This window comes from Lactuca serriola, chromosome 1 (assembly GCF_051521515.1).
Source record: "Lactuca serriola cultivar US96UC23 chromosome 1, Lser_US96UC23_V15, whole genome shotgun sequence".
Taxonomy (NCBI): domain Eukaryota; kingdom Viridiplantae; phylum Streptophyta; class Magnoliopsida; order Asterales; family Asteraceae; genus Lactuca; species Lactuca serriola.
Window position 1 is genome coordinate 60,558,807 of NC_136408.1, and position 27,713 is coordinate 60,586,519.

General features: G+C 41.5%; 2 protein-coding genes across 6 annotated transcripts; one reads left to right on the forward strand and one right to left on the reverse strand.

Annotated features, from left to right (window-relative positions):
* Nucleotides 1–20,151: 20,151 nt before the first annotated feature.
* On the forward strand, nucleotides 20,152–24,445 carry LOC145089599 (Transducin/WD40 repeat-like superfamily protein). Of its 5 annotated transcripts, none has more exons than XM_079028023.1 (13): nucleotides 20,152–20,431; nucleotides 20,649–21,366; nucleotides 21,445–21,562; nucleotides 21,640–21,750; nucleotides 21,819–22,396; nucleotides 22,478–22,609; nucleotides 22,706–22,778; nucleotides 22,902–22,941; nucleotides 23,026–23,098; nucleotides 23,205–23,270; nucleotides 23,355–23,429; nucleotides 23,514–23,733; nucleotides 23,830–24,445. In XM_079028023.1, exons 2-13 carry the CDS (start codon nucleotides 21,167–21,169, stop codon nucleotides 24,349–24,351), a joined length of 2,208 nt encoding a protein of 735 aa, XP_078884149.1. In that variant the 5' UTR covers nucleotides 20,152–20,431; nucleotides 20,649–21,166; the 3' UTR covers nucleotides 24,352–24,445. The 5 variants fall into 5 exon arrangements, with proteins under 5 accessions (XP_078884149.1, XP_078884151.1, XP_078884157.1 ...); XM_079028025.1 differs by having other exon boundaries at nucleotides 21,147–21,366; XM_079028031.1 differs by having other exon boundaries at nucleotides 20,152–20,336; nucleotides 21,147–21,366.
* LOC145089625 (monodehydroascorbate reductase-like) lies at nucleotides 24,428–26,953 on the reverse strand. The gene is made up of 8 exons (XM_079028040.1): nucleotides 26,817–26,953; nucleotides 26,259–26,330; nucleotides 26,041–26,092; nucleotides 25,730–25,929; nucleotides 25,432–25,651; nucleotides 25,070–25,314; nucleotides 24,853–24,993; nucleotides 24,428–24,751 (listed from the first exon to the last, which is right to left on the reverse strand). Exons 1-8 carry the CDS (start codon nucleotides 26,865–26,867, stop codon nucleotides 24,428–24,430), a joined length of 1,305 nt encoding a protein of 434 aa, XP_078884166.1. The 5' UTR covers nucleotides 26,868–26,953.
* Nucleotides 26,954–27,713: the final 760 nt, after the last annotated feature.

Sequence of the window (27,713 nt, forward strand, 5' to 3'; positions counted from 1 at the left end):
CATGTAACAACCCATTTTTCACGTCCAAAAAATTTTCATTTTTCAATCAGTATTCAGTAAAATCATTTGCAAATAAACATTGTCTGAGCAAACCATTTCACAAACATAGACTAGTCTAAAAACCAAATATGTGATCAATCAAAATGTCAGAGTATAAATCCCAGGACAATCCCATGAATGCGGAAAACAGTGTGTGTGTGTGTGTGTATGATGTGCCGCTACCGCGCCAGCTCCTTCCCCTTCGATGAAGAGGTACCTGAAACCAAAACTGTAAACTGTAAGCACAAAGCTTAGTGAGTTCCCCCATCGTACCACATACCATGCGATCACGTAACATAACATACTGCCAGGCTATTTTGGGGTGCTTGACTACCCGGTGCGGCCATTCTGGGGTGCCGTCCTACCCGTGTCAAGCCATTCTGGGGTGCTGACTACCCATCGGTCCTAACAACCGAACCTTGGGGACCATTTCACCCCCTACTGCCACTACCACATATATATCATATCAGGCCAGCATAAAAACATATCATCACATACTGTCAGACATAGTTGGGGAGTCTGACCTACCCTTCGGTCCTAACGACCGAACTCTACTACTATCACATATAACATATCATGCCAGCACATAACATATCAGGTCGTAGCAAACCTAGATGATATCACAAAGACAATCATCTAACATATAACTCCTACTGGTGGGACGTCATTGTGGCCGTAGACCCACCGCTACTGGAAGATAACTCACCTCAAAGTAGCTGCTGATTCGAGCGGGAATTGACTGTCTACTGCTGCTGCTGCTGTTCCGGAAGTCCTTTGGATGTAGTTCCCACAAGACGTTCAGTTAAACACTGCTAGCTGAACCTAGGGTAAAATGACCATTTTACCCTTGACCAGGTCAAAGTCCAAGTCAAAGTCAACTTCCAGTTGACCCGACTCGCCGATTTGGCTTTCCAACTCGTCGAGTCTCTACCCATTCAATTGTCCTTAATCTCGCCACTACTCGTCGAGTTAGCCATTGACTCGACGAGTTCTCCTTTTAAACTGAGGTCCAAAGGTCCTTCATCCTACTCGCCGAGTTGCATGAACAACTCGTCGAGTTCATCTTCATTCGATGAACACCCCATGCTGAGACTCGCCGAGTTGTATGAACAACTCGCCGAGTCTGTTCTTGAGGTAAGAAGATGGCCTTGGACTCGCCGAGTCTGGGTATCGACTCGCCGAGTCCCTCCATGGGTGAGTCTGGCTTCCGACTCACTGAGCCCCCCCCCCCCCATGACTCACGACTCCACTCAGCAAACACAAAAAGAGGAAAAACTCGGGGACTCGCGACTCGACTCGCCGAGTCCGATGAACGACTCACCGAGTCGTTCACATGCAATTACTACATACTCGATTTTGCTTGAATTCAACTCATGCCATACATAGATCTGGGCTCTAAGGGTAGGTTTTACACGTAAAGTTTCCAACTTTACGTGTATACATGCATAGGATGGGGATTTAAGGCTTAATAAAGACTAAAATGGTATATCTAGGACATTCAGGCCATTTACTTCCATAAAGGCCATGGATCTGAGCTTCTGGAGCTCAAACATGCCTAGATCTATAGGTTAATCAACTCATTACCATCCCTATTCCATAAACAAGCTTGGAAAATGGCTCAAGATGAACTTTAATGGTGCTCTAAGGGATTCTTAGCATAAAAACAGAAGGAAATTGAGTTATACCTCAAGAAATCTCTGAAATAACACCAAGATATCTGGCCTCCTTCTTCTCCCCTTGATCTACCCTCCTTTTTCTCTCAAAATCTTCAATAAATCACACCAAAACACTTTAATCTCACAAGAAACGGGTTTGGGACGATATAGAGAGCTCTGAGGGTGAAGGGGTCGGGCTTGGGGCGCATAAGGTTGGTTTAAATAGGGTGAAAAACCTTGAAATTAGGGTTTCATCCAGACAGCGGGGACTCGCCGAATCGTCAACTTAAACGTGTTCAAATGTCCCGGCTCTACTCGGCGAGTCGGCCCTACAACTCGCCGAGTCCAGGGCTAAAAATGTAAATTACTTAGATAGGTCATACGCACCAGGAACCAGGTGCTACAAATCTCCCCCACTTATTTTAGACTTCGTCCTCGAAGTCTGCTACTCGACTCTGAAACAGCTTGGGGTAATGTTCCATCATTTCTTCCCTCGGCTCCCAAGTCCACTCCGAACCTTTCCGGTGCTGCCACTGCACCTTCACTAATTCCACCCTCTTGTTCCTCAGATCCTTCGACTTCCGGTCGAGGATTGCAACTGGGCACTCAATGTAATTCAGGCTGCCATCAACCTGAATATCTTCTAATGGCACTACCGTTGAGTCATCCACTAGGCACTTCCACAACTGGGAGACATGGAAGGTGCTTTGGATCTGATTGAGTTCGGTTGGCAGATACATCCTATATGCCACCTTGCCCACCCGGGCTACAACCCTGAACGGACCAATGTATCTTGGGCCCAACTTGCCCCGCTTCCTGAATCGAATGACGCCCTTCCAAGGCGACAATTTCAAGAGAACCATATTCCTGACCTGGAACTCCAGGTCTGATCGGCGCTTGTCGGCGTAACTTTTCTGCCGACTCTACGCAGTCTGCAGCCTGCTCTGAACCTGCTGGATCCTCTCGGTCGCATTGAGCACCACCTCTGTGCTCCCCATGACCCTCTGGCCAACTTCACCCCCAACATATCGGGGTCCTGCACCTCCGTCCGTACAACATCTCGAATGGAGGACGGTCAATACTCGCAGGGTAGCTGTTGTTGTACAAGAACTCAGCCAAGGGAAGATAGGTATCCCAGCTACCACCAAACTCTAGCACGCCCGCCCGCAGCATATCCTCCAAAGTCTGGATGGTCCGCTCGCTTTGACCATCCTTCTGCGGGTGGAAGGCAGTGATAAAATGCAGACGAGTGCCCAACTCGTCATGAAACTTCCACCAAAACCTGGAAGTGAAACGCACATCCCTATCTAAAATCACTGATACCGGCACCCCGTGACGCGCCACTATCTCCCTGATATAGATGTCGGCCAACTTTTCGGCCGAGATACTCTCCTGGATCGGAATAAAATGGGCGCTCTTGGTCAATCGATCCACGATGACCCAAATCGAATCTACCCCTCGCGCAGTCCTGGGAAGCTTTGTGATAAAATCCATCATAATATCTTCCCATTTCCACAACGGAATATCCAACGGCTGCATCTTGCCGTGTGGTCTTTGATGCTCGGCCTTTACCTTCCTGTAGGTCAAGTATTGCTCAACGTACCAAGCCACATCCCGCTTCATGCAGGGCCACCAATAGTCTAGATGAAGATCCCTATACATCTTCGTCGCCCCTGGATGAATGGAGAACCGGGATTTGTGTGCCTCCTCCATCAAGATCTGGCGCACGCCCCCGATATACGACACCCACACCCTACGGTATAGTGTCAATAATCCTCGGCTATCATAATCGAAGGAGGTGACTTGACCCACTATCCGCTCGCTCTTCCGATGCTCCTCCTTCATAGCCTTCTGATGAGCTTCCCGAATCTGCTCTAACAATGGAGTCACCACCGTCATCCTCATATACACATCCCTGGCCGGCGCCGCCTTATGGCTAAGCGCATCGGCCACCACATTGGCCTTCCCCGGGTGATAAAGGATCTCGTAATCATAATACTTCACCATGTCCAACCACCGACGTTGTCTCATGTTTAGATTCGGCTGATCCATGAGGTACCTCAAACTCTTGTGGTTCGTGTAAATGATACACCGAACTCCATAGAGGTAATGTCGCCAAATCTTGAGGGCGAAGACCACCACCCCCAACTCTAAGTCATGCGTCGGGTAGTTCGCCTCGTGAGGCTTCAGCTGCCTCGAGGCATAAGCAATGACGTGCCTCCTCTACATCAATACCGCGCCTAAACCTGAGATAGACGCATTACAGTATACCAAAAAATCCCCTACGCCCTCTGGCAGGACTAAGATTGGCGCCTCGTACAATCGTTGTCTCAGAACCTCAAACGCTGCCTGCTGCTCAGGCCCCCATCGAAAGGCCACGACTTTCTTGATCAACCGTGTCAGGGATATGGCTATCTTGGAGAAGTCCTGAATAAACCTTCGATAGTAGCCCGCTAATCCCAGGAAACTCCGAATCTCGGATGGAGACTTCGGAACCTCCCATCTCATCACGATCTCCACCTTGGCCGGGTCTACTGAAATCCCGTTCTAGTTGACAAGGTGCCCAAGAAACTGCACCTCACGCAACCAAAACTCACCTTTGGAGAACTTGGCGTACAAGCTCTCCCTCCTCAAGGTCTCTAAAACCTCTCTCAGATGCTCCTCGTGCTCCTCCTGCGTCTTGGAATAAACCAAGATGTCATCAATGAAAACTATCACAGACCGATCTAGCATCGATCTACACACGCGGTTCATGAGGTCCATGAATGCGGCAGTAGCATTGGTGAGCCCAAACGGCATCACCACGAACTCATAATGGCCATAACACGTCCGAAACGCGGTCTTCTACACATCCTCCTCTCTGACCCTCATCTGATGATAGCCTGAACGCAAATCAATCTTGGAGAACCAAGATGCTCCCTGCAAATGATCAAAGAGTTCATCAATCCTCTGGAGTGGGTAACGGTTCTTCACCGTTACCTTATTCAGCTCCTGGTAATCAATACACATCCGATGCGACCCGTCCTTCTTCTTTACAAACAGGATCGGGGCTCCCAAAGGTGAACTGCTCGGCCAATGAATCCCTTGTCTAACAACTCCTGTAGTTGTGTAGACAACTCCTGCATCTCAGGAGGATCCAACCGATATGGTGCCTTGGCTATCGGAGCCGCACCAGAAACTAGGTCGATCCTGAACTCTACCTGTCGCTCCGGAGGTATCCCAGGGAGCTCCTCTGGGAACACATCCGTGTAGTCTCGCACCACCGGGACCTTGCTCACCGTCGCCTTACCTGCCTCCCGGGTATCCATAACATACGCGACATATCCCGCGCAACCCTGCTGAAGGTAGCGCCTAGCCCTCGCTGTTGAACATACTGTGGGTCCACGCGGTGGCCCCTCACCGTGGATCACCAACTCTCCCCCACTTGGGGTCCTGATCCACACTAGCTGCTGTGCACAATCTATCACCGCCCCATAAGGGCTCAACCAGTCCATTCCTATAATCACCTTGTTCCCACGCAACGGAATGGGAACCAAATCCACCAAGTAGCGCTCCTCGAATAACCTCAGGACACAATCTCTGAACACCGCTGATGCCCGCACCGATCGATCATCGGCAATCTCTACCTTTAAAGGGCAATCCAACAGGCCTGAAGACTCAGTAAACTTCTTGCTAAGCGCAAGAGAAATAAACGATCTGGTGGCACCCAAGTCAAACAACACCTGAACCGAGATACCGTTCATATGGAACGATCCTAACGCATAAACACAGAGCGCATATCAATAACATAACATCATATAAATAAAAATAAAGGGAAAGAATCATACCCGTCACCACATCGGGTGCAGCGCATGCTTCCTCGGTAGTTAGCTGACATGCCCGACTCCTCACCACCGGAGCCTCTGCCTTGCCCTGACGGCCATCAGTAATCCGCAGGGTCGCTAGAGCTGGCGCCGCTGCTGCTGTCAACTGGGGGCAATTGGCCTTCTTGTGGCCCCTCTGGTTGCAGTGGAAACACAGCAACCCAGACGTCTGTATCACAGGGGCAGGGGCAGTACAATCCCTGCTGAAATGCCCCGTCTTGCCGCACTTATAGCAGCCCGATGATCCCAGTCTACATGCCCCCTCATGAGGCCTGCTGCATTTCCTGCAGCGGCTCGGTCCTGACTGGCCTTTCGGCCTACCATCTGGTCCCTTGGGATTCTTCCCCGAAGCCCCTCCGGCCTGTCCCTCCTCTGTCTTCCTCTTCCGGATGTGCTCCAGATCTATCTCCCTCTCCCTCGCCCTGGAAATCATAGAGTCCAAGTTAGTACAGGCTGAAAAACTGACAGGCTCTCGAATGTCAGCTCGGAGCATGTCATGGTAGCGGGTCCTCCTCATGTCCTCATCACCCGCATACTGGGGCACCAACAATGCCCTCTCACAGAACTTGGCGGTGATCTCCTCCACAGTCTCCGTCATCTGTCTCATATCTAAGAACTCCCTGGCCAGCTGCTGAAGCTCGACAGCCGGCGCAAACTCTACCCTGAACCTGGTCACGAAGTCCGACCAGGTCATAGCCTCGACAGCCGAGGCTCCCAACAAGTCACCAACGGACTCCCACCAATCACTAGCTCGATCTCGTAAACACCCTGCTGCAAACCTCACCTTCGACCCCTTAGGGCAGAAGCTAATCAATTGTGCAGACTCAATGTCTGCAATCCATCGCCTGGCAGCTATGGGGTCCTTCGCCCCGTGAAAATCCGGCGCACCACTGCCCCTGAAGTCCTTAAAGGGCAGTGTGTGAGATCCCGACTAGCCAGATGCCATGTCGCTCCGGAATGCCCTGAGGCGATCCTCCATCAACTTAACTATCCCTTCCTTGATCGACCCGAAGATAATGGGGGTCGACTCAAGGATGCCTCTGGTGATCTCTGACGTGATGAACTCGCGTAGCCCCTCATGTACTGGCTCAGAACCTGATCCCGAACCCGATCCCTCTCCTGAACTGCCAACTGCTGGCCTCGAGCGTAGTACCACCATTCTGAAATACATAAGTAACAACCGTTAGCGATACTGGTACCTCTTTGAGGGTTCACATCTACTACAAGTTCCCTGGTCTTATCTTAGCCTTCCTCAGTTCGGGTACGGATCCTCTACTTTCAGTAGTACGGGCCCATACTACCTTCCACATCTATTTGTACCTTCTTCGAGGACTGCCTTGACTCCACCAGGTCCCTTTCACTATGGTTGATCACTGTTATTCTCATCCTAGACTTACCCTAGGGAAATCTCTGACTCCATCCTATCCGGTCCTCAGTTGCTGAAGGCCTCCTTGTAATGCTAATTAGCCATCACCTGGATACCATCACATGTGACGAGGCTCAGATAATCCTTCGAGTAACAGACTCGGCTCTACAATGGTTAGACTCAGACAAGAGTTGCGCAATAGGGCCAAATCCAGCACTCTAAGATTATTCAGCCCTGATCACATGTGATGTGACGTATTCACCTAATGGCTAACTCCCATCACTCAGGTTCCCACGGAGCACAAAGAAAGCAACATTCAGGCAAAAGGGAACAATCTCAAGCAAATCCGTCTTCATAGAGAGAAACTGAACTAGCATATAATGCTAAGCTTATACTATTAGGCATAACCTAAACAAGCTATCCTACTGCTGTCTACTCAATTCTAGCATGCAATTTTCATAAACTGAATCACATAAAGCAGGCACATAAGGCATCACTCCTAGATACTTAGTCCTATTCTAGCATGATGTTCTACTGAAACTAATATAACATAAGCTTGTATGGGTACTTTGGGGAATACTTACTTGAGCTCGGCCAGTCGCGCACATCACACACTTTGTTCCTTCTTAAAACTCTTTACTTAGCCCTTTTAGGAAACATTTTCCTCTTTAAAATCTTTTAATCCCTCGATTTGAGTTCAGACACCCCCGAAGGTGTGTCCGGATCCCTCAAACCAGGGCTCTGATACCAACTTGTAACAACCCATTTTTCACGTCCAAAAAAATTTCATTTTTCAATCAGTATTCAGTAAAATCATTTGCAAATAAACATTGTCTGATCAAACCATTTCACAAACATAGACTAGTCTAAAAACCAAATATGTGATCAATCAAAATGTCAGAGTATAAATCCCAAGACAATCCCATGAATGCGGAAAACAGTGTGTGTGTATGATGTGCCGCTACCGCGCCAGCTCCTTCCCCTTCGACAAAGAGGTACCTCAAACCAAAACTGTAAATTGTAAGCACAAAGCTTAGTGAGTTCCCCCATCATACCACATACCATGCGATCACGTAACATAACATACTGCTAGGCTATTCTGGGGTGCCTGACTACCCGGTGCGGCCATTCTAGGGTGTCGTCCTACCCGTGTCAAGCCATTCTGGGGTGCTGACTACCCATCGGTCCTAACAACCGATACTCGGGGACTATTTCACCCCCTACTGCCACTACCACGTATATATCATATCAGGCCAGCATACAAATATATCATCACATACTGTCAGACATAGCTGGGGAGTCTAACCTACCCTTCGGTCCTAACGACCGAACTCTACTACTATCACATATAACATATCATGCCAGCACATAACATATCAGGTCGTAGCAAACCTAGATGATATCACAAAGACAATCATCTAACATATAACTCCTACCGGTGGGCCGACATTGTGGTCGTAGACCCACCGCTACTAGAAGGTAACTCACCTCAAAGTAGTTGCTGATTCGAGCGGGAATTGACTGTCTACTGCTGCTGTTGCTGTTCCGGAAGTCCTTCGGTTGTAGTTCCCACAAGACGTTCAGTCAAACACTACTAGCTGAACCTAGGGTAAAATGACCATTTTACCCTTGACCAGGTCAAAGTCCAAGTCAAAGTCAACTTCCACTTGACCCGACTCGTCGAGTTGGCTTTCCAACTCGTCGAGTCTCTACCCATTCGATTTTCCTTAATCCCACCACTACTCGTCGATTTAGGCATTGACTCGACGAGTTCTCCTTCTAAACTGAGGTCCAGAGGTCCTTCATCCTACTCGCCGAGTTGCATGAACAACTCGTCGAGTTCATCTTCATCCGATGAACGCCCCATGCTGAGACTTGCCGAGTTGTATGAACAACTCGCCGAGTCTGTTCTTGAGGTAAGAAGATGACCTTGGACTCGCCGAGTCTGGGCATCGACTCGTCGAGTCCCTCCATGGGTGAGTCTGGCTTCCGACTCACTGAGTCCCCCCCCCCATGACTCACGACTCCACTCAGCAAACACAAAAAGAGGAAAAACTCGGGGACTCGCGACTCGACTCGTCGAGTCCTATGAACGACTCGCCGAGTCGTTCACATGCAATTACTACATACTCGATTTTGCTTGAATCCAACTCATGCCATACATAGATCTGGGCTCTTAGGGTATGTTTTACACGTAAAGTTTCCAACTTTACATGTATACATGCATAGGATGGTGATTTAAGGCTTAATAAAGACTAAAATGGTAGATCTAGGACATTCAGGCCATTTACTTCCATAAAGGCCATGGATCTGAGCTTCTGGAGCTCAAACATGCCTAGATCTAGAAGTTAATCAACTCATTACCATCCCTATTCCATAAACAAGCTTGGAAAATGGCTCAAGAAGGACTTTAATGGTGCTCTAAGGGATTCTTAGCATAAAAACAGAAGGAAACTTAGTTATACCTCAAGAAATCTCTGAAATAACACCAAGATATCTGGCTTCCTTCTTCTCCTCTTGATCTACCCTCCTTTTTCTCTCAAAATCTTCAAAAATCACACCAAAACACTTCAATCTCACAAGAAACGGGGTTGGGACGATATAAAGAGCTCTGAGGGTGAAGGGGTCGGGCTTGGGGCGCATAAGGTTGGTTTAAATAGGGTGCAAACCCTTGAAATTAGGGTTTCATCCAAACAGCGGGGACTCGCCGAGTCCAGAATATGGACTCGCCGAGTCGTCAACTTAAACGTGTTCAAATGTCCCGGCTCTACTCAGCGAGTCGGGCCTACAACTTGCCGAGCCCAGGGCTAAAAATGTAAATTACTTAGATAGGTCATACGCACCAGGAACCAGGTGCTACACATCAGCTACCACGTTAGCGTTACCTGGGTGATACCTGATTTCACACTCATACTCGTTTAGCAGTTTAACCCATCTTCGTTGCCTCATGTTCAACTCCTTTTGATTTAAAATGTGTTGGAGACTCTTGTGGTCCGTCAAAATGGTGCACTTTGTACCATAAAGGTAGTGCCTCCAAATTTTCAAGGCGAAGACCACAACTCCCAATTCAAGATCATGGGTGGTATAATTCACCTCATGTGTCTTTAGTTGTCGGGACGCATAAGCTATCACCTTCCCACGCTGCATAAGTACACAGCCTAAACCCTGATTCGACGCATCGCAGTAAACTACGAAGTCCTCTGTTCCCTCTGGTAGTGATAGTACCGGTGCACTGCAGCGTGCTTGCTTCAAAGTTCGGAATGCAATTTCTTGCTTATCTAACCATTCAAAGGGTACCCCCTTTTGCATACGCATGGTAAGTGGCTTGGCTATTTTGAAGAAGTTCTGGATGAACCTCCTGTAATAGCCTGCGAGACCTAAAAATTGACGAATTTATGTAGGTGTCGTTGGGATCGCCCATCCTTCAATGGTTGTGCCCTTAAAAGGATCCACATGTATCCCTTCTTGACTAACAACATGACCCAAAAAGTTCACACTACAGAGCCAGAACTCACACTTTCGCAGAGTTTCCAGGATTTGCCGGAGATGTCAGCCATGCTACTCTTCGCTTCGAGAATAGACTAGAATATCATCGATGAAAACGATGACAAAGTTGTCGAGGAATGGTCGGAAGATTCGATTCATTAGGTCCATGAATGCGGCAGGGGCATTCGTTAGACCGAAGGGCATTACGACAAATTCATAATGTCCATAACGATTTCGGAAAGCGGTTTTGGGGATATTCTCTCCCCGGACTTTGAGTTGGTGGTATATGGATCGCAGATCTATCTTAGAGAAGTAGCTTGCGCCTTCGAGTTGGTCAAATAGATCGTCGATTCGCAGAAGTGCATAGCAATTTTTGATAGTGAGCTTATTTAGTTCCCTGTAGTCTATACACATCCTAAAGGAACCGTCCTTTTTCTTAACAAAGAGAATCGGAGCTCCCCAGGGTGAGAAACTGGGTCGGATGAATCCTTTGTCCAAAAGTTCGCTAAGTTGGCTGGACAACTCTTGCATCTCTGTAGGAGCCAATCTGTAGGGCGATTTGGCGATGGGTGTAGCTCCTAGAACGAGGTCAATTCGGAATTCGACTTGTCTTTCTGGGGGTATCCCCAGAAGATCTTCGGGAAAGACATTTGGAAACTCGCACGCCACTGGAATGTCTCGAATATTGACCTCTTATTTGGACTTATCCACAATATGAGCCAGAAACGTCAAGTCCTTCTTTCGTAGATACTTCTGTGCCTTAATGCACGAGATAAGGCGAAGGTTCGTGTTGGGTTTGTCTCCGTAAATAATTAGGGTTTCTTGATTTGGGAGGTGAAGGTGAACGGCCTTCTCGTGACACATAATTTCAGCATGGTGGGGGCTTAACCAGTCCATGCCGATAATCACATCAAAATTCCTAATGGAAACAGGCATTAAGTTTATTTGAAAGACGTGTTGGTTCAAGGTTAGGGTACATCTGATGTAGATTTCCCCAGTGGATTCTGTTTTCCCATTAGCCATTTCCACCATAAAGGTTTCATTGAGCTTCTAGGGTTGTTTTTTTAACAAGTGTTTGAATCTATTACTCACAAAGCTTCGTTCTGCCCCGATATCAAATAGGATGCATACATAAGTGTGGTTTAGAAGAAACGTACCGGTGAAAACAGTGGGATCCTGAACCGCTTCTCCCTAACCCATGGTCAGCACTCTCCTTGTTCCTCCATTCCCAGGGTTGTTGTTGTTGGGGCAGTTTAGACGGAAATACCCAGTCTTTCCACATCCATAGCAGGTGTGGCTTGGTCCCGCATTGTTGTCGCTGTTGTTGTTGTTGTTGTTGTTGTGGTTGTTGCGGTTGTTGTGGTTTTGTTGTTTCCTTGCTGCTGGTTCTGGGGAGGATAGGTCCAACAATATTTTTCCGTGTGACCCTTTCGATTGCAACTGGTACAATGCATCTCCCTACATTTGCCATTATGAAGGAGACTAAACTTGTTGCACTTTGGGAGATTCCCGGAATACTGCCTAGGGGCACTTGGAGTAGCTGAGACTGGGGCATGTGGTGTGGAGGGAACTTGGGTGGTTGCAGCATTGACTGTCACTGTTTGTTGCTTATTTGACGACTCTGAGCCTTGTCGCCCCTTTCTCTGGTTATTCTTTCCTTCTTTTTGTCACTCTCCTTCTTGCCTTCAGTTTCCCCTAGCTTCTCTCCCTTCTTGTTGTTGTGGTCATACAGTTTCTTTGCCAACCTCTTGGCACTGTCGAAGGTTTTCGGATTTGCAGCTATCACATTTCCTTGAATTGGGGAGGTTAATCCCCAGATGAATCGTTCGATTTTATTTCCCTCTGAAGTAATCATGCTAGGGCACAACAATGACAATTCGCTAAACCTTGATATGTATGCATCAATGTTGGAGTTTCGGACGGTGAGATTCCACAACTCTTGCTCCATCTTCTGAATTTCACCTCGCGGGCAGTACTCGGCCATCAACATTTCTTTCAACTTTGCCCATGGCATGGCGTTGGCTACGGGGAGAGTCATGGCTTCTACATGTCCATTCCACCAGGTGAGAGCTTGGTCAACGAATGTGCATGCGGCAAACTTCACTTTCATCTCCTCGGGGCATTCGCATATCTAAAATACCGATTCCACATTTTCAATACATCTCTTTAGGGTTATCATTCCACCCATGCCATTAAAGGTTCATGGCTTGGCGTTGGTGAAATCTTTGTAAGAGCGTGTCTTGGTAGGTCCTTGATTTATTTCGTTGTTCGAACTTCCAGCCCCTTTTCCATTGCCTCCACCGTTGTTTCCTTGGTGGATTTGCGCCATGGCTGTGGTGACCGCAACAGATACAGCTGCTTGAAATGCAGCTGAGTTGATTTCTGGTGGGGTTGGCCCAGGGTTTCCACGGGTTGGTCGTTAAGGCATCTTTCTGTCATGGAACGGAAAGATGTTGAGTGCCTACGATTTTTGTGAGTTTGTGGTCCTATATACTAGGTGTATTGCATGTACTTAATTAGTTTCACATGTTAATATAAAATCATGGATACATAACAGATAACAACATCACAATAAAACACATATATTTTTCCACTAATAATATCCGTACTTTGATACATGAAAATTTGCTCGAAAGAGCATACATAAGTGGTGCAAGTTCGGCAGCGTAACGACTCTATGAGTAGTGTAATCACTTAAACATGGAGTCGATGGTACATAACATAGATCATAGTAGCATAATACTAAAGACGGATACGACTAGTCCTGGTCATGGTGGGATGTACCAGGGGGTGGTGCTGAGGAAGTGGACGCTCCCTGAAGGCGAGCCACCTGTCGTTCCGTGTTTTGGAGTCAAGCCTCCCACATTGCCTGCCTCATGTGGAACTCTCGGATAACCTCTCGCTTCTCCTGTTCTGCACGCTCAACTCTAGTCCGCATCTGGTGCATCTGATCGGCGGTGCTCTGAGCTTGGTCGCCAATGTTCCACAATCGTCTCACCATGACCGAAAGCGCACGATCATTCGGTACTCCCTCCCTCAAGTCGTAGAACTCGCGTGCCATGCCAAATGGGGGTCGCTTTCCCTGCTGCCTGCTCCACCTCTAAATGTCGATACCTCAGGGGGGTGTAGGGCCAGTTGGGCCCATCCGATGAGCAGGCACCCTAATCGGGTAAGGGGGTTGATGATTTCGGACTCCGCGTCCGAATCACCGTCATCGTCATCGCTAGGTTCCTCCTCGAGGTCTTCCTCGACTTCCTCCTCTTCCAGGTCCACCACTGGCTCAGCAGGTCTGCCCTCGACTTCCGCCTCAGGTTCCTCTTCAGACTCCTCCTCGGGGTCTTCTTCAGGCTCCTCTTCCAACCATCCGTTATTTCCCTGATTAGGGAAATACGGATCTCCGGGGTGATGGAAACCGGCCATACTGTCTATGAGAGTGTATAAATATACTAATATTATTCCTAAGATGTTTTTAATTTTTATATGAATTAAGTTGATGTTCTCTTCTTGGTAATAAAGGGGTATGTTTTTAGGTTTACCGGCCATCGCGATTTCCTCGGGGCATGTGATAGTTGTACTTCGAAGGAAGTGTAGTTGATCAGGCTACATGCACCCCTTAATACGACCATGAATAGTCCCGACTTAACCGAGATGCCAGTATCATCTTATTTGATTTGGTATTATATTCTTTTTCCTATATCGTACAAGTAGAGGTGTTTTATCGTTGTGTTTCATTTGTTTTGTTCAGAGTTGTCTTAGTCCCTCTTTGATTTATAGTTGCATATCAATGTGTGGTTAGATATGCTAGTTCACTATAAACAGAGCTCTGATACCAACCTGTCACACCCCCGAACCAGATGGCGGAAACGTCCGAGGGCTCGCGTGACTCAAATTGAATATCATCAAAATGAATATACATGAAGCATAAAATAAACTTCACCATGCATTAATACATTACAACTGGCATTGTTTACATCAAGTACATTGTTTAAATATTACATATCCATAACATAAATTGTTTGAAAGTTTTCAAAAGCATAACACGCTAACATACTTGGTATTACTCCTCAGCTTACCTGTTACCTGAGAATACAAGTTATTTTGAAAAACGTCAACATATTGAATGTTGGTGAGTTCATAAGCAGGGTTGTTTTTAAAGTGTTTTGTGTAGTTTGTAAAACCCAGAAAATCCGATATTTTCTGAAAAGACAATTGTTTATACCAAAGTGTGAAGATCCATAGGTTTATGCATGAATGATTTCAAAACGTGTATAATTGAGAAATTTGGCATTATAGTTATTGAAAAGTACAAGTGAATGGTGTTGATTTCCTCGAAAAAACCGATGTTTTCCGATCATATAATATAATATAATTGTTTCGAATTGTTATATCCTCACAACGAATGATTTTGATTTTCCTTGATTACTCGAATAGTATTGGATTTATTTATGTGAACCGTTATAACCATGCATGATAATGACTAGTTCGTCTGTCTTGGCATTCTAGAGAACGCCGGAATTGATCTTAAGATTTTGTCACCCTAGACTGGTCGAGTCTAACTATAGCGAACATCTGAGGTGTGGGGGAGTCACCCCCGTATAGATCTATACACAAACTCTCGCTCTCCCTCCATGAGACTTTGATTATAACTACAGACTCCAAACGACCCATAAAGGTGCCGCCCGTTATTACTCACGGAATCCAAACTGAATTTGATTACCATTGATTAATGACCTGTATATGTTTACTGAATTGAAGGTAAGCCTAACAAACGAGGAGAAGAGGATTACAAGGTCCTGCTAATCCCGTGTATTATTTAAGGCTATTGGGTATACGAAGGACACATTGACCCATTTCGCATTTGATTTATTTGGACCTTACTAGCAATGCTAATGGGCCACTGAGGCCCAATAGCACGTGAAAGCCATTGAGGGTCTCTTAAGCATGTAATTGGGTCACAGGAGGCCCAATAAACATTTATTATTATCGTTGGGCCCTAAAGTTATGTTAATGGGTCACGAAGGCCCAATAAGCATGATTAGAAACTTTCAAGCCCAAAGATTTGAATATTTACTTGTTTTAGGTATTGTATAATTGTCGGAAAGATTGATTAAATGATTGTTAGATTTGTAATGGCACGAGGCCGGTCGGTTGTTTATAACGATATTTGGAATTATATGTATATTCATCTTTCTATTTTCATAAGTTGTAATTTGGTACTTTTGACCCAATATCTTAATAATAAAATAATTGACTCAAAATATTGGTTTGACCTTTTTAGCCCTTCTTTAATAAAAACGACAATTTTAGTCCCTTATTTAAAAAAAAGACATTTTAGGCCCTTAAACCATTTTCTTGACAGTTTTGACCCATACACTTGACAGTCTTGACATTTTAGGCCCTTAAACCATTTTCTTTGGGCCTATGGGCCGAAAAGCCCAAAAATTGGCCTATTAAGCTACAAATTACATTTCTAGTCCTTTAAAGAGTATAATATTCATAAAAACATTTATTTTTACTGTTTTGACTCTTTTGGTCCTTAAGTAAACCGTGAATGACAACTTTCACCCCAACTTTTGTTTATTTGACAAATATAGCCCAAAAATGGGTTTTATGTTGCAATATGTTTATTATCACCTTAGGGGGTAATTTTTCTTGACTTGTTTAGTGTAACATATCTTATATCATGTTTATATTCCTCCTAGAGCCATAGATCTCGATATTTCTTTCATTTTTGTTACATATTTACCACATAAACACATGAAATCACACATAACATACACATACACATAGATCTACATTTTTTACTTGTATTGCCCCCCCCCCCATAAAACTTGTGAAAACCGAAAAGAGAGGGGTATGAACTCACCTTTTCTTGTTGATCACGGTTTTGAAGAAGAAATGGAAGAAAGTGAGGTGATTTTCGGCCCTAGCAACACTTTGATGATGATCTCGAGATTGAGGTGATTCTAAGAGTATGATTACCACAATTGTTTAAGAGAAGGGATCTCATCATGAGAAACAAGTTATAAAATCATAGGATATGTGTAACTTACCAAGAAGTGATGATAATCTCTTGAAATCCTCTTGATGCACAAGTAAAATTTTGAGACTTTTGGAGTGGGAAGGAGGAGAATTTTGAGGGACTTTAGAAGAGTTTTGGTGTTGTATGTGTGTGTGGTTTGGCTCTCGGCCGATCTTAAGAAGATAGGGGGAAAAGAAGAGAGAGAGGTGAAAGGATGGAGTGCATGGAAGTATGTGATGGTGCATGGAAATCCATAATGTAATAAGGAGGTGGCTAACCCTCCTTATTTCCTTGATTTCTATTTTTTTTTGTTTTCCACTTGGGCCGAGAAAAGGGAGAAGAAAAGAATAGTTTGGGCCTTTGTGTTCTTGAGTCCATATTATGGGCCCATTTTGATGATTTTCGGCCCATTTGGTCTTTAGAGATGGTTCACGGCCCAATATTCATCAAAGTATGAGTTTTATGGCCCATTCGAGCTAATTAGATTTGTTATGGCCTAATAAGGCCCATTAAAGATAACTAGTCCATTCTAGGCTTATGAGGCCCAAAATGTTAAGTTTCATGCAAATGGGTCCAATTAGGGCCCATTTAAGTGTTCTAAGCCCAAAATAGTCAAATTGGAAGCTTATTGGTCCATTAGGCCCAATAAGAAAATCCTAGTCCAAAATGGACTTAAACCGGGATTTCTAGGGTTTCCATCTTTTATTGACTATTTTAATGCTTGTATAGGGTATTTGATGGAATTTTGTTGACATTGAACAAACACCATACATGTTTTCAAGTTTTAGCTATACTGTCATTCTTTGTTAAGTGTTTACAACGTATCAGAATTCCTAGTTGTGACACCTTTTGTATCTTGGCCTTCAATACAAAGCAGGACCGCCTCAACCCAACCAACCATAACATGTCGATATATATATATATATATATATATATATATATATATATATATATATATATATATATATATATATATATATATATATATAACAGATAAGCATATAACCCGACATCATACAAACAGGCAGGTTTACAAATCACTACCGCATGTTAACATCCTATGTACCAGTATACCGATCTAGCCGATTCTACAACATAAATGACATACTATCATATAATAGGATATCAAATCCACTGGGCCGACATTGGTGCTTTCGACTTTTAAGTACAGTGAGGAAGACTCACCTCACAGCCTGACGAAAAACTGATCAATACTCTGATCCCGAAATCCGACTCCACCTAAGTCCTAAATGTCTAACATTTTCCATTAATAAAATAATCATAATTTCCTAAATTACCCCTGGTCAAACTTGGTCAGGACTAACAAGTTAACTAGTCAACCCAGTCGAGTCGACTTAAGGCGAGTACATTGTGCGTACTCCAGAGGTACATGGGGCGTACTCGAGTTGACTGGAAAGTGGAGGAGTAGACCGCGTACGCATGACGTCCACTAAGGTATGCATGACGTACGCGAAAAATCTCATTTTCCTATTAAGTGCTTAATACATTAAGCATTCACTTCCAAACTTCGGATCCAAGGCTAAATTACCCCCAAGAGTCATAAAGTTTCCAACTTTATGACTTTGCATGTCCATTAAGTGCACAATACCCCAAAGTACAACATCTTAATGCATTAAGACCTTCTAAAGAATACATGGACCAAAACTAACCATCAAGACCACATTTTTATGACTTAAGAACCTTCCTAAGGTCTAAAAGGACAACTTAATGGGTCAAGAATCTGCTATGCTCAAGAATCACCATGTTAGGACAAAAAGTAACTTATAGGAGGAGATGTCTAGATCTATAAGATGAAGTGACCAAGATGAGAACTTTATACCTCCAAGTGATGCCAAATGTTGAAGTGGTTCTGGATCTAAGATGCTTCACTCCTCCAAGATGATCTCTACTTCCTTCATTCTTCTTCAAGGCACCAAAACACCCACACACAGGCTCCAAAATGATCTTAAGGTGGATTAGAGTTACAAGGACATTTTGAGAGGATGGAGGCTGATGAAAAGAACAAAGGTTGAGAGTTAATGAAGAATAAATAAGGTCCAAACCTTAAATATGAGGGTTTGGGACTTCAACCTATACGCCCAACGTACGTGGCTCCACCCCAACATTCTAAAAGTGGCAATATTAGCCCCTCCCAGTCACAAGTCTTACATTGTAAGGACCAAAATGTAATAAATCTCCATGAAATGGGTCACAAATGAAAGTACCTCAAAACAAGATGTTACAAGATGACGACTTCATTCTTGTGGCCTGCATACATATTCATTCTCTTGTCATTAGCATACGACATATCCAAAAATTATTTGTAGTGACCATCGTTGACCAGTGTATGAATGCCCTCACTTAACGATTCTTTTGGAAGGCAGAAGTACACATCTTTGCTTTTTGATATTGTGAGCTTCTGAAGGAAATCCATGAACTTTTCGAATTGAAACCCACCGAAGTCAACGTCTCGAATGGATGCTCTATCGAGATCAAAGTAGACTAAGGGATTTGGGGAAAATGTCCCATGTAGTGGAAATACACTACAATGAAGTTCCGATCACTGGGAGACGATGATGTCATTCTTCAGAGCGATGGAAGGACACTTGAGTTTACTGACCAAATGCAACTTAGACTTCAGTTTTAATGATGGGGCATACCACACCATTTCCACCTAATACTTCATTTATACGTATTTAAATTTAAAAGTTAGGAAACCTGCTAAAAACAATTATAAGGGCAACATTTACCCATTTCAAAAGTTATTTCAACAAGTTTAAGGGTTAATAAGTTATGAAAAAAAAAATTATTGACCAAATGTGACTAAAAGGTAAAATACGTTATCCTCTTAAGTCATTGCCTTTTTTTACTAGATTTAAACTACTTATTTACCAAGTAATTTGTCAATTTACTCTCAAAAATCACGGTACTCTCAAGAACATACACCAAGGTAAGCATGCCCCCCCCCCCTGGAATTTGGGTTAGAAGCAGCCCATATCACTTCAAAATTTATAAATATAAGCCTGCTATGTTTAAAATTGAGTTGTGGCCCCTCCTGATAAGTCAACGTAGAAGTCAAAATCGAAACCTTAGGCAGTTCTGCCCCCATCGTCGATACTTCGCTCAGTGGCTAGATGCATGCACATAACCATTCACCAAGTTGTGTCGTTGTCCACAATCCACCAGTCACCTAAAATCTGGTATGCTCGGATGCTCCTTTTTGTTTCTTCTCCAATTCTCTCGGTTTCTGTCTTCATCTCTTCACTGCTGGAATAGTAAAATTAGGAATTAAGATTCACAAATCTCAAAACATTTGATTTCTAATTTCCTATTGACTGAATTGTTCCTGACTCTTGAGTTCCTCAATTTGCTATTTGTTGTTATTTGGGAATCAACTAATTTCGTTTTCAGTTTTCACAATCTATTAAAAATGTGTTTGAATTAACTTATTGCGGTGGGAATAAACAATAAACAATAAACATTTTAAGTGTTTGGCAAACAAAGCAGATTATATGAGTAAAATGACCAATAACCAATAAACATTCCCCTTGATTATTAAAATCAGCTTATTTAGCTTATTCTTACCGCAATAAGCTGATTTTTAAAACCTCATATCAGTTCACTTAAATTTGCTTCGTCGGTGTAGGATTAAGCAATAACCAATATTAAGCAGCCTATTTTTTTTTTTTTCACTTTTCAAACACCCCTAAATGCATTGTTACAGATTTTAGACATTATATTTGGCAATGAAAATTGTTCGTGACTACTGAGTTCCTCCAACGCCGACTAGTCAACCTGCAGCCACACCGACGCTGGCGAGTCCTCTTCCACACTGATGCCGGCGCTTCACTTCCGGCCGCAGGGTTCGATTTTTCGAGTTTTATATTCGATTCCGACTTGATTAGGTTTATTGAATACAAAATTTTTGAACTTTCGTTTCAATCTATCTGAATACGAGTTTCTGATTATAACGGATTTCTGAATACAAAATTCTAATCGGGTTAGTTCCTTGATCTTTTAACTTCGTTTTTTTTTTGCTTGGATCACGAGAATGTGCCTTTGAATGACCTTCTGAATCGAAGAACGACCTTGGAATACTTTTTATTGCTAAGTTTTGCATCGTTTTTTTTTCTTTCTGAAATTGACATCGTTTTTTTGCTGAAATTGGCATTGTTTTTTTTGCTTGGGTCATTGGAATGCTCCTTCCATACGAAAAGAAAATCAAACAGGGGGTGTTTTAAATTTAGTTTGGTTCATGTATTGTTGAAACGGATCCACAGCTGAGGATTTGGATTAGTAGTGGAATCACTCCAGAGTCTATTATGGTGCTTTTGTTTTAGTGAGGCTGTTGATATCAAAAGAAGAAGAAGATGAAATCACATGTCACTATTTGTCCTTTGTTTCTTGAAATTCATATGAATTTTGAACTTTTTAGATAAACACAATCTACTGGCTGTAACTTGTATGAGTGATAATAGAAGAAGAAGAAGATGAAATCTAGCTAGCATTCAGAGTTAGAATAAAAGAAACAGCAGCATAATAATTATTTCATATTGTCAATGTAAAGTTTAAGCAAATAATGCATAATTGTGATTATGCGTGTTGTATGTGTTGTATGTGTTTATGTAATGTGATAAAAAAAACATGGTAGAATGGTGGTTATACTGTAATAGGACAATGCATCCATTGAGATGAAATTCTTGTAACTTGTATAGGCATTTACGCATGATTACAAATGGAGTTTCCAAGATCTAATAATCTTCAAGTAGTTTCTGGGGGGAATGATGATGATGATCCAGAAATTTTGGTTTCCAAATTCGATTCTTCAATTGACAATCACTTTCAAGCCATGGATAAAATTGCTAATCTCTCTGGAGAATCAGAGTTCCAGTATCCACAAATTCAACGTTTCTCTTCTTCCTTTACTTTCTTAAGGTCTGATTAAAAGTTTTAAGTATTAGTAAAGTGATATTGTCATTTTTTTTACCAAACTATATATCTTTTAATCTACAGAGAATGGAGGAATTTTTGCTATCAACCTCGAGCTATTAAGTTTGCTTGTGAAAGCCATGAGAAAAACGTCACACATCAAATCAAGTTGCCTCAGTTTTCTTCAGCACTTGTTCCTAAAGTACATATTACATAAAAGTTTCATTTTTAAAGTATGGATTTTAGTAGAGATTAAAAAAAATCTTGACACTAATACAGGACACTTCAGATGGAAACAAAGATTTTGTGATGTATGTTGGAGGCCATGTTTGGGCTTTAGATTGGTGTCCCATACTTCATCAAAATTCCAACACTGACATTAACGTTGAGGTACTTATTGTTGATCATTTATTATGTTTCACAATAAATAAACATAATCTTATTTATTATTTTTTTAGTTTGTTGCTGTTGCTGCTCATCCACCAGAGTCTTCATATCATAAAATTGGTGCTCCACTTACTGGAAGAGGTCTCATTCAGATATGGTGTTTGTTGAATGCGTATACAAAAGAACAAGATATGATTCCTTTGGTCAAAGTCAAACCAAAAAGGAATGAAGAAACAAATCTTGAAACGAATCAACCAAAGAAGCCAAGAGGGAGACCAAGAAAGAATGCTTCTGATTCTGAAACTGTTCCTGTTCCTAATACAAACTCATATCCACAGCCTCTTGCTATTGAATTCCCTCAACACTCAAAAAAGTTGGTTGATATTGACAAAAATACCCCTGAAACTGCCCCTCAACAGCCACCAAAGTTGCTTGCTATTGAGAATCATCATCATCATCATCATACCCCTGAAAGTGTTCCAAATAGTAACTCGGTTTCTAAAGATATTGCTTTGCCTAGACTTGTGATGGGATTGGCTCACAATGGAAAAGTTGCATGGGATGTGAAATGGAGACCTGATTCTCATGATATTTCTAGTTACAGAATGGGGTACCTTGCTGTTTTGCTTGGGAATGGAGCTCTTGAAGTGTATGCTTTATTTTTATATATTAATTAATTACTATGCTATTATAAGTTTTATAATTTTTTTAAATTTTTTTGATATTGTAGGTGGGAGGTACCTGTTCTTAGTGCAACTAAGGCTTTATTTTCTTCTTGTCAAAAGGAAGGCACTGATCCTCGCTTCCTTAAGTTGAAGCCAGTTTTCATGTGTTCAAAGTTGAAGTGTGGAGATAGACAAAGGTTAATTCCTAATACCTATTAATGAGAGAGTAAAGTTAGATGTATTATTGGTAATAAAAAAATGTAAATATTTTGTTCTCTTTCTCTTATATACAGTATTCCCTTAACATTGGAGTGGTCAACATCTGCCCCTCATGATCTCATTCTAGCTGGTTGTCATGATGGAGTGGTAAATTCAAATTCAACACTCACCCTACATTTTTTTGCTCCTCAATTTTTATATATTTACAATCTCATTTTTTTTTTATTTAAAGTATAATTCATAATTTCATAGCATTCTCTATATGTTCAGGTTGCACTCTGGAAGTTCTCTACTAATGATTCATCTATAGGTACTTTGTTATATTTTAACTTTCTATTTACTAAATTCTAGCATATTCTTTTTTTTTTAACAGTTTTATGTTTTTTGTTTACAGATACCAAACCATTGCTTTGCTTCAGTGCAGATACTGTTCCTATAAGAGCACTTAAATGGGCACCACTACCCAGGTCAATATAAACTGTATAAATATAATCATGTTATTTTTATTTTAAAAAAATGCAACTAGTTAGTGTATAAATAATTTTTCATTAAAACTGTTGTTAATATCTGTAGTGATCCCGAGAGTGCAAACATAATCGCTACTTCCGGACATAAAGGTGTTAGATTTTGGGACATTCGGTAAGTATATTCAAAATCTTCAATGCAAATTTTCAATATTATATTATATATAATAATGTTTAACTTTTTTTTAATTTATTTCAGTGATCCATATCACCCTCTTTGGGATATACCTCTTCAGAAGATTACATACAGTTTGGATTGGCATCCAGACCCAAGGTACCCATCACTATCATATTAATCACGCTTTCTGTTTTTCATTTTTTTTTTTAAATTACACTTTATATTTATCATTATTTGTAGATGTGTTATTTTATCATCCGATGATGGAGAAATAAAGATAATTAACTTATCAAAAGCTGTATCTGACACCCCTGTTACTGCTACACCCACTGTAAAAACTCAACACCATGGATCACATAGCTATTACTGTTCATCATCTTCCATTTGGTGTGTTCATGTCTCAAGACTAACAGACATGGTTGCATATTGCTGTTCAGATGGCAAAGTTATTCATTTTAAGGTGTGTATATAATATATTATATAATTAAATAAATAAATGAAAATACGTTTTAGTAAATCCTAAAGTGACACTAACTTTACTTATAAATGTGATCAGCTTACAACAAAATCAGTGGAGAGAGACCCTAACAGAAACCGAGAACCTCATTATCTCTGTGGTTCTGTAACCAAAGAAGAAGAAAAGTCAACACTCACTGTGTTGACCCCTTCACCAAATATCCCATTCCCAATGAAGAAATCATCAAACGAATGGGGAGATACACCAAGATCAAAACGTGGGTTTGTATCAATAACGAATCAAGAAAAGAGAGCCAAAGAGTATATCTCAAAGGAAAATCCAAAAAACAAAAACAAAAGTAGCCAAGCTTTAGCATGCATAGATGACGTGGCCAACAATGTAAAAGACCATATGGCCCACAAAGAGGAGGATGAGAGAGAAACACTTCCTCCCAAGATCGTTGCAATGCATCGTGTTAGATGGAACATGAACAAAGGTAGCGAGAAATGGCTGTGCTACGGGGGCGCTGCGGGAATTTTACGTTTTCAAGAAATTAATTTATTGGGAAATAAAAAGGAAAAAAGAAAAACGTTACATGATTTATCTTTATCTACTATCTAGACTTCTAGAGTCTAAGTCTAATGATAGAATAATATTGTAATGCTATTTATTTTAAATGAATGAAAAAAATGATATCTCAGATCTTACATGCAAACTGGACACCTTCAGTAGCAAGTGAGTCAGGAGTAGGGGCCGTAGGTTGCTTTTTTGCAACGTTACTAATTGCTTTATTCTCTTCTGGGGTACCACCTTCTAGAAACGCGCCCACCACTTTACTATCCTTAATCCAATATGTTCCAAACTTAGGTTTCTCAGAAGCTGGATCACGGTTACCATAAATAACAGCTTCACCAACGTTGTCTCCAAAAAACTGCCATGATAGATCAAACGAACGCGAGTAGAAATATGGTAAATACTCGTAAGCGCCAATCTCCTTTCCTTGCTCCTTTGCAAAAATAGCCTAAGAATCGATACAAACAAAACGACAAAATGTAATAATATTAGTGTTGCTGACGTGTCAATTGATACAAACAAAATGTAATTAAAGTATTACAGTATTACCTTAACAGCTTGTTCTGCGGATTTGCGGGAATGGTCAACATGTTCAACTCTTCTGATATCTCCATACATTTTCATGGGAAAAGTAGCAACATCACCTATCGCGTATACATTATCAACACTAGTTTTGAAGAATGCATCAGTCTGGAAAACAAAGAATATGGCTTTTACTTTTTGCAGATATATGTCACATCTGATATATAAAAAAAAAAAAAAATACCTTGATTCCACCTTTATCCTCTTCGAGTTGTCCTGTGAATAGATTAATTAGAGGCTTTGCTCCAACACCAACAACCACAATATCTGCTTCCATTACCTGATCATTTTTTAGTTTCACTTCTTTTACTTCTCCTTTTTCGTTACTTACAAATCCAGCAGCAGCTGTTCCTTTGATGATATTCACTCCTTTTTTCGTATAATACGCCTCATAGAAAGCCGCCAGGTCAGCAGTGAATAAACGAGGCACTGTAAATGATAACATTTGTCAATTGTCATTATCGATAAAATGTATATCTTTGCATGTAGTTTCCAATTATTAGAAAGATGTAAAATTATTCTAGAAAGAATGGCATTTCAACTTACTACACCATGGATCGGGATAAACCATGCTAACATCAAAGTTGTTTATTTTTAAAGCTGCGCTAAGCTCAAGCCCAATGTATCCTCCACCAACAACAACAGCTTTTCCATTTTTCTTACTTTTGATTGCTTCCACAAGTTTATCAGCATCTGCAATTTCTCTCAAGTAAAAGATGTTCTTGGCATCAGCTCCTTGTATACCAAAGTTCTCCAGTCTGAAAACCTAACAAGAAACTTGTATAAATGTAAAGCCAATCTTTTTATTACATTTGATAGTTAATAAAAGGATTTCAGAGGTTACTGTGGAGCCAGTTGCAATGATCAAAACTTCATATTTAAAGGTGTCACCAGCTGCACTTTTGAGAGTTTTTGAAGGTAGATCTGCTTTGATTATCTCTGTGCTAAGGATCAAAGTTATGCCCTTTTCTTTATACCACTCAGGTGCTAGTCTTTCTCCTCCACTACCAACACAGACATGAAACCCTGGAAGCCTTGCAGTTCCTGAAGAATATAATATGATAAGAAAGTAACAAAAACTTATTATATCATAACAAAAAAAATCAAATTCATGATTAACACAGAAACTAACTGGAAATTAGCCAAATAGGTTACCTTCAGGGAACAGATATCCCTTGCTTAATGCAGGGCGTTCATAAGGAGCTACCTAAAAATTATAAAGTGTGTAGGTTAGCAACTTAGCATCAGAGTATAAATAGTTCAATATAGCTAATTTGATTAGTTAAATTTGATTAGAAAGTGATAAAACGACATTTAGCTTGTAACTCAAGCAATTATATGAGTAAAATTGTTGGACAATTTGAAAAGCATACCGCCTCTTTAGAGATGATTGCTAGTTCGTTAGGCTTTACTCCTTGCTTTTCAAACTCTCTGGCAGCATAGCCCTGTACGTATTCCAAACAATTTTGAACTAAATCAATACAATTAGTTATTGATTTGTATTGACGAGAGCTTGAAATTGAAAACGTATGATATTGTTGAACGATTAACGCCAATATTATTACATTTAAAGGTCATCAGATCACTAGGAGAGTGTATTCGTTGGGAAAACGAAGATGTCGTGTGAGATTTTATCTGATTCTGGATCGATGAAATTGTATAATAAAAAAAACAATCACGGAACACTTGAATATGTATTAAACACACATAACGTATATCTATGATCGTATTGAACCGAGATAGCAATTCGATCACATACATTACGATTTGGAAATGTCAAAAATTAAGATCCTATACAATCTGATAAACAACTCTGGAAATCACTCAATCAGAAAATGCTATAATCGTAACATTACGTGCAATTGAGGAGCCATAGCATTGTAAATGAATAATACAGAAAGGGAAATGATCGTAGATTGATTAATACTCACAGCTGATACACCACCGCCGACGATGATGTATTTGAAAGACTTCTCCGCCATTAGTGATGATGCACTTCCTTCCTATCAATGATCGACTGAATGATAAATAGAGCGAGGCAGCGAGTGCGTGTATGTGTGTGAAAATTATGAAGGCATCTTTGGACAAAGGCATATATTGATACATACAAATACAAGGGTGTCCGAGTATTATGCTGCATGATCAAACGGAAGCACGTAACCACTACTTTCAGTTTAGATGTGCTTCAAATAATTACATTATTACGTATTACTATTTTAGTAATTTAATTTTTGCAATCATATTTGATCGACTAAATTAACTAATTAAAAGCGTTTTGGCTTTTAAGGTTTAATGAAATACTGAAATTTACATCTAGTTTGGTTTTCGTTACATAACTTACATTGTCGATTATCTTTCATTTTGTTTCATTCATTGTTGATTATCTTTCATTTTGTTGCCGGTTCAAATTACATCATTAAAGTGTATGAAATAGGAAGATAAATATTTAAAATTGACAATTCTACATCTTTGTTCTTTTTTATTTTGTCATTTCCTACAATTTATCTAGATTCTTTTAACTAGAATTATATTATTAAGAGTAAATAACATGTATCGTCCCTCGTGCGGGTGTTAAAAACCACGTTCAATCCCATATTTTTAAAAATTAACTCGGTCATCTTCGTTTGGTTAAAGTTGCACATGTCATCATTTGTTAGTTTAAATTTGCATGTTTCATCCCTTGCAAGTAGGGTTGTAAACGAACTGAACGTTCGACAAATTGTTCGTGAACCGTTTGGTGGAAAAATCGTTTATGTTCGTTATGAACACAATTTCTCGTTCGTTTAGTTAAACGAACGAACATGAACAATGGTCTCGTTCGTTCAATT

Bases quoted from the DNA above. Each gene is read 5' to 3' on its own strand.
- LOC145089599 (XM_079028021.1), top strand. From the start codon at position 21,167: ATGGAGTTTCCAAGATCTAATAATCTTCAAGTAGTTTCTGGGGGGAAT. The intron at 21,751-21,818 runs GTACTTATTGTT...TTATTTTTTTAG, and splicing joins ACACTGACATTAACGTTGAG to TTTGTTGCTGTTGCTGCTCA. The intron at 23,099-23,204 runs GTCAATATAAAC...TAATATCTGTAG, and splicing joins AAATGGGCACCACTACCCAG to TGATCCCGAGAGTGCAAACA.
- LOC145089625 (XM_079028040.1), bottom strand. From the start codon at position 26,867: ATGGCGGAGAAGTCTTTCAAATACATCATCGTCGGCGGTGGTGTATCA. The intron at 25,652-25,729 runs GTAACCTCTGAA...GTTTCTTGTTAG, and splicing joins TCATTGCAACTGGCTCCACA to GTTTTCAGACTGGAGAACTT. The intron at 25,315-25,431 runs GTAAGTTGAAAT...TATCATTTACAG, and splicing joins TTATCCCGATCCATGGTGTA to TGCCTCGTTTATTCACTGCT.